This window comes from Gavialis gangeticus, unplaced genomic scaffold (assembly GCF_001723915.1).
Source record: "Gavialis gangeticus isolate Ggan-Ray unplaced genomic scaffold, GavGan_comp1, whole genome shotgun sequence".
Classification (NCBI taxonomy): Eukaryota; Metazoa; Chordata; order Crocodylia; family Gavialidae; genus Gavialis; species Gavialis gangeticus.
Window position 1 is genome coordinate 4,325,926 of NW_017729011.1, and position 6,454 is coordinate 4,332,379.

Below are 6,454 nucleotides of genomic sequence, written 5' to 3' on the forward strand. Positions count from 1 at the left end.
CCCCCCCCCCCCCCCCCCCCCCCCCATCATAACAACAGCTGCTAATTGATAGCTCACATGAGCAGTCACAGGGGACTGTCTTTACCTGGATCAATTTCGATGAAGCAATTTTGACCCCATCCATTAACCCAACCCCTCTGCCCCACCTAGACTTTATTGCAGACCTAGAGGTGCCTTGTTATGTGCATGTGAACAGTGCTGCAAACCAGTGTCCCTTGATCATGAGTAATTCCATTGCAGCTAAGGAAGCAAGGGCTGTTTGTATGGGTAAGGCTCCCAGAACTGGGTTTCTAGGTTTGAAACTGTATAGGGCAGGGCCAGATTATGGTTGGCATCCGGGTGCGAGCAGGAGGAATGGAAGAAAGCAAAAGGAACCTGGGTGCTTGTGTCCCTCATGCGTAGCCAGCCATGGTAACAGTTCCTCCATTTTCTTGCTTTGGAGGTACACCGTGCCAAGTAGAGCTACTGAACTGCCTTCCCATCTGTACCAGAGGCGTGCAGAAGACAGTGCTGTAGGGTGCACTCCAGAGGGGTAGGGAAGTACTTGGGGGAGAGCTGCTGAGATACAGTCTGGCTTGGTGTGAGGCAAGTGTCTGGGATAGAAATATTAAAGCCTTAACACTGCATATATCCTCTCTAAAACCACACAGAGAGCTAAACAAAGCGCAGACCTGACACAAATGGCATCACTGCTGCAGCTCAGCACATTTTGCATCCAGTAATGCTGAAGTTGTTAGTCCCCAAGAGATTAAATTGCTTCTCTCCTTTATTGCTGTGATTGTCTCCACTCACAGTGCAATATTCTCTGTGGATGACAAATGGGTCTTTCTGTTCTTATCTATACCAGGCACCCTGTGTAAGTATACCCTGACTCTGCCAGCACTCACTCCTTCAAAGGGCCGCGAATATGTACAGTGAAGAAAACTCCTGGCTACACAGGTCAGGGGGGAGAGGGGGTGCAAAAGGGCATTGTAAGGCACTGCCTGACAGGTGGCAGGTGGCAGAATAGATGAAGGTGAGGGAGTGACTGGAGATCTGGGCAGAATGGCTGCTGTTCCCATGGGCAGCCTCTCACGGCAGCAAGCGCAGCTTGACCTTCAGACAGAGAGATGCTTACTAGAAGTCAGGCACCTCTGAAGTTAGAGGCGTAGTGAACTCCTTCCTCACCTGGGGCAGGGAATGGGAATTTTGCTGTCCATGGAGAGCACAGTTGAGGGTGAGAGTGGAGTCTTACCTGCCCTAGCTCGCCACACTCTGGAGGCAGCTGCTACTGCTGCAGCTCTGCTGTTGCAGCATGGGCTCAGGCTGCTACTGCTGGGGACCAGGCTCACTGCACACCAGCTGCACAGCCCCATGGCATGGGCTCCCTGGGAACCTCCCCTGTTGCCCCATTTACTCAGCCCTCAGATACACTACTGGGTGCAGGGCTGCACCTGCCAAAACCTCCCCAGGGGTGGGGGTACCATCCCCCCCACCATTTTTAGTGTTCTCAGTGGTGGCAGATGACAGAACAAGGAGCAATAGTCTTAAGTTGCAGCAAGGGAAGCTTAGGCTACATTTTAGGAAAAAACTTCCACACTAGCAGGGCAGTAAAGCACTGGAACAGGTTACACAGGGAGGCTGAGGAATCTCTGCCCCTGGAGGTTGTTAAGACCCAGCTTGTCAAAGCCTTGGCTGGGATGATCTATTTGGGGATGGTTCTGCTTGAGGAGGGGGTTGGACTAGATGGCCTCCTGGGTCCCTTCCAACTCTAATTTTCTATAATTCCTCAGCTACACTACTGCGTGTGGAGCTGGGCCTACCGAGCTCCTAAGGCTGGGCACCTCGGAGCTGCTTCCACCATGGTAAAGATTCTGTGTGGGGAAGGAGACGTGCCATTTTACTGCTCCTTCTATGTCGGCACCTGTTAAGTGTCCCCCCCTAGAGAATTCTCCCCAGGGCAGCCCATCTCTCTACTTTGTTACTTTTTGATTGGAAACGGATGATTTCCCTGGTCATCACATCCTTGTTTTTTGTTATTGGTCTTATTTGCCTCTCCAAGGAGCCTGCCTAGGGAATGCCAGAGCACGCGGAACATGGGAGAAGGTGAATGAACACATGGCTGTTCATACAGCAGAAACAAGGGCCACTTGCCTCCTGAGTGGTTTAGAAAAAGGGAAGAAGGGTTGGTTTGCTGTGAGGGTTGGAATTGGGCTGCAGAAGCTGTGTGCACTGGACTGCTGGAGTGAGTTGGACTCTTATAGCTGTTACTGGCTCTGGGCAATGGCAGCTTCTCTGTGAAATGAGTCAGTGAGGTACCATTCTTTGTGAGCAGGTGTCTACAAAAAACAAGGACATATTTCACATCAACTAGTTCCTTTGTTTCTGGAAAGAGGTTAGGGACTGAATGGGAGCTGGGCTTCCACCTGGAAAGATGTTCCAGTCGGGTAAAAGGTGAGGTCCAGCAGAGTGGGAAGCCTTTCTAGAAATCAGAATTGCATTTGTGCTTGCATTGATTGGAGCTGGACAAAGAAAAGATGGTACTTTTGGGAAGCAGGACTAATAAAAATCTAGGAATTGCTTTTGCTCTTGCTAACATTACCTCATCTCTTTCTGTCTCTGCCTCACTACGTTCCATGACATTTGGATGCTCAGAGCAGCAAGGGCTTTCGGAGAATATCTTTCACAAAACCATCCTGAAAGCAGAAACGGCTCAGGTAAGAAAAACTGTTTGTGCTCTTCATGTCGGTATAATAGATGGCATTCAGGCATTGTAGTAGACTGAAATAAAGCATGTAGCACAAGAAGTCCATATGGGCTGTCAGCATCTGATAGCAAAGCCCTTCATCCTCTGAACCTCCAGTTCAAGAACATTAAAAAAAAAGGTTAAAAGAGAAAGCAGTTAATTTGGCAACACATGGATGCTAAGTTGGGATGTATGTTCAAGGCTCACTGGACAGGAGCTGTGTCATGAAAACACCACCACAGCTGGCTTCCCTTGGAAAGACTCTCAGCAGAGAGGGCAAACTATTGTGCGTAAAGAGACTAAACTCGCTTTCACTGCCAGGTGTAATTAATATGTTTTAAATAACCTCTGTTAAAATCCCATTGTAATTAGTGAAGATCCAAGTGGCCTAGTTGTGGTAACCCCTGTAGTTCTAGACTGACTCCTCTAGAGTTCATCTTGACTAAAGGATTTAAATTAGAGTTGACTTGTCTTCAGTAGAGTTGTAATAAATATTAGCTAACATGTCACACACACATGCTTTGGATTGGATCCAAAGTCCTGAGCACTTTGCAGGGTTGTGCCCTTTGCATTTGCATATGCCATTTACGCGGCTCTATTCTCTGCTCATATCTTTCTGTTTTAATGTAAGAGCCCTCACTGGTAAGACCTGCAAGCTCTCTGCTATAAGAACCTATGACATTATGCTGATGCTTGGTTTATTATTTTTCATCTATATGGTGGCAGTACCCAGAAACCTCAGTTGGGATTAGAGCCCTGATGTGCAGGCCACTGTCCAAATGTGCAGTAAGAGACAGTTTCTGGCCTGAAAAGCTGGCAGTCCATTAAAAATGAGTGAAACTCTTAGGATCGGTGCAACAATTGAAGGCACATTGTGATACAGGTGAGCTGTCCGCACAGCTTTATTGTTTGGTTCCAGCGGCTGGTACAACAAAAGAAACAGCAGCGGGGAGGATTTTTATTACATTCTATTGAAGTGACATTTACAAGCAGTATTGTTGCTATTTATGCACTTTCGCTCACTGGACCATAACCAATTTTAAAGAGAGGCTGGCTGTGATAAACCGTAAACTAAGAGAAATGTTATGTTTCATAGTACCGTTCCCCCCTACACTCTTGATTAAGCCACAGGTATTTTTGAGATATGGGAAGCAGCTATTGATGACTCACGCAGCCTTCACACACTGCCTGTCAGATGTTTCAGTTGCACAGGAGTAGGCTGAGGTCTTGTCTACATCCAGAGTTTTGCAGACAGTGGTTCTGCCAGTTCAAAGCAGCTGACACTGCTAATCTGCTGGAGCACGTACTCATCCCTGTGTTAGGCTGGGGCTGCGTATCCTTTCCATGAGCAGCTTTGTGGGCTGATTGTGAAGGCATCCCAGACTCTCGGGGCACTGCCCAATGCAATGAACTGTGGCCAGGAGGAAGGAATTATGGGATATGGTAGCCAGCCACCCCTAAGCCATATGGAGAAGGTAATGGGGGTGTTTCAAGGCATAGTTTCTCCATCTGTGGTGGCAGTACCCAGAAACCTCAGTTGGGATTGGGGGTCTGCGAGACACAGGCAGGGGGTATGCAGGTATCCCAACATGCTCTCTCTCACCCGCTTTTCCTATCTCTCTCACCCCTTCCTCCTCTCAAAACTATGACAAAAAAATTTAGTGCATCACGCATTGTGCAGCGCTTTAACTCCCCCAGTAATAATTTGGGGTTCAGCTCTCCTAGCTTTGGCCAACCTCACCTCTAGCCCAGGTACATACTGGAGTTGTACACTCCTGGTGTAAAAGGTGGCAACCCTACCCGCACCAGATCAGACATCTGTCATATCACAGCCTTATATACACAGCCCTTCTTCCAACATATGGCACACATTAGTCTGTAAATATAAAATCCCCTGGAAAATTGAGTGTTGGGGTGCTTATTAACATTTTCAGAAGTTAGGGGGTACTTGCTACTTAAAAGGTTGAGAAACACTGTTTCAAGGGTTGGGTTGCCTGGACTAGGGTGGCGCAGGAGAATGAACCCATGTACCTTGTCTGGTGTCATCCCACATAGTCTCTGAGCACATCAGTTATCTCCGTGCTGATGCAGGCAGTGGTTGATCACATGGGCTGTTTTATGAACACTAATGTCGACTGGTCAGGACAGGTACACAGCGCTTGCATATTCAGGCACATAGGCCTCTTCCAAAAGCTGAAAGCAGGAAACATCTTTCAGATTGGGATACTGAAATTCCCAGGATCATTTTGGGAGACCCAGTCTTCCCTCCTCTGCCTGGCTCACAAAGCCATACACAGGTACTGTATTTCACGGTGTGTTAGTCAAGTTTTGAAGTCCAATTTTTAACTCTTAAAATTCAACTTTGACTTATATATTGTATCACCATCCCCTGTGAGTGGTGCCAGTCTTGAGTGCCAAGCCCAGTCCTGTCCCCTGCAAGTGGTGTTGAGCTTGGTGCTTGGCTGGTGTGGCCAGGCTTGGCACTCAGCAGTGCCACTTGCAGAGGATGGGGTTGGACTTGGCTGGCGCAGCCCAGGCAGTATCGCTTTCAGGAGACGGGGTGCCAGCGCTGCTTGCAGGGGCTGGGGACAGGGGCTGGGCTTGGTACTCAGCTAGCACGGCACCATCCCCTGTGAGCGCTGCTCCTTGAGCTGCACCAGCCGAGCAACGAGCCTGGCCCCATCTGCTGCGAGTGGTGCTGCCAAGCACCAAGCCCAGCTTCACCAGCCAAGCACCGAGCCTGGCGTTGCTCACAGGGGATGGGGCTGGGCTCGGCACTCGGCATTGCCACTCGCAGCAGACAGGGCTAGGTTTGGTGCTTGGCTAACACAGCCCTAACTCATGTGAGCGGTGCTGGGCTTCTGTGGCACAGCCCAGGCAGCTCCGCTCGCAGGAGATAGGTCCACTCCAGCCAAGCACCAAGCCTGGCCCCATCCCCTGTGGGTGGCACTGTGGCACGTGTCCACCCCCTGGGTGCCAGGCCCACAGTGAGGGTGCACAGGGGCTGGTATAAGTCCACCCCATATTTCTGATCCAAAAAAGTTAGGTTGACTTATACACTGGATCTACAAAATTCCTAACTTTTTGGGTAAAAAAAAGGGGTTGACTTACCACGTTGACCTATCCACCATGAAATATGGTAATTTGGACAGCAGCAAAGAGAAGCTTAACTGGATCTTTGGGCACCTGAAGGAGCACTGGAGATGTCTCATGACAAGGCTTGAGCTCAGAGAAAGTACCCCGCGGTAGTTGCCCAATATATGTGAGGCCCGAGCAGAAGCCTGGCTTTGGGATATCAAGTGGAAGTGGAGCGACTGCAGAATTTTAGCAGCCTGACACAGGGGTCATGATCAGAGCCTGCCGTCGTGCTGTGAGGGAGTGGGAGGCCTTAGCAGAGCACTGAGTGCCGTGCCTTGTCTGTCATGCCTGTGACTTTTCTCAGCGGTGCAGCCTTGCCTGGTGGGGGAGGGTAGCACGGCTGTGCAAGTAGGCGGAGAACAAATTTTTAATAATCTAGTTTGAAGATGGAACTCAAAAATAAAGCTTTTATTAAAGGGAACATCAAACAGTAGCAAATTACATAGAACTGGAGAGAACAGGCAGACAAAACAAGCCAACTTGATGCTACTAATCATACAAATCCTCCCCCCACAAAACAAACAGAAAACCCCAAACCTGAACAACCCCCACTAACACAGTGGTTTTCAACCCTTTTTCATTTGTGGACCC

At 49.2% G+C, this 6,454-nt stretch overlaps 1 protein-coding gene across 4 annotated transcripts in view; it reads left to right on the plus strand.

Moving 5' to 3' along the window:
- Window positions 1–6,454, plus strand: part of NSMF (NMDA receptor synaptonuclear signaling and neuronal migration factor) — a 64,658-nt gene that overhangs the window by 8,572 nt on the left and 49,632 nt on the right. For 3 of the 4 annotated variants that reach the window (XM_019510412.1, XM_019510413.1, XM_019510414.1), the window contains exon 2: window positions 2,635–2,696. The exons of the other annotated variant lie outside the window; for it this stretch is intronic. In XM_019510412.1, coding sequence (XP_019365957.1) covers window positions 2,635–2,696 — 62 coding nt within the window. The remainder of the gene's footprint in view (window positions 1–2,634; window positions 2,697–6,454) is intronic. 4 annotated transcript variants of the gene reach the window in all.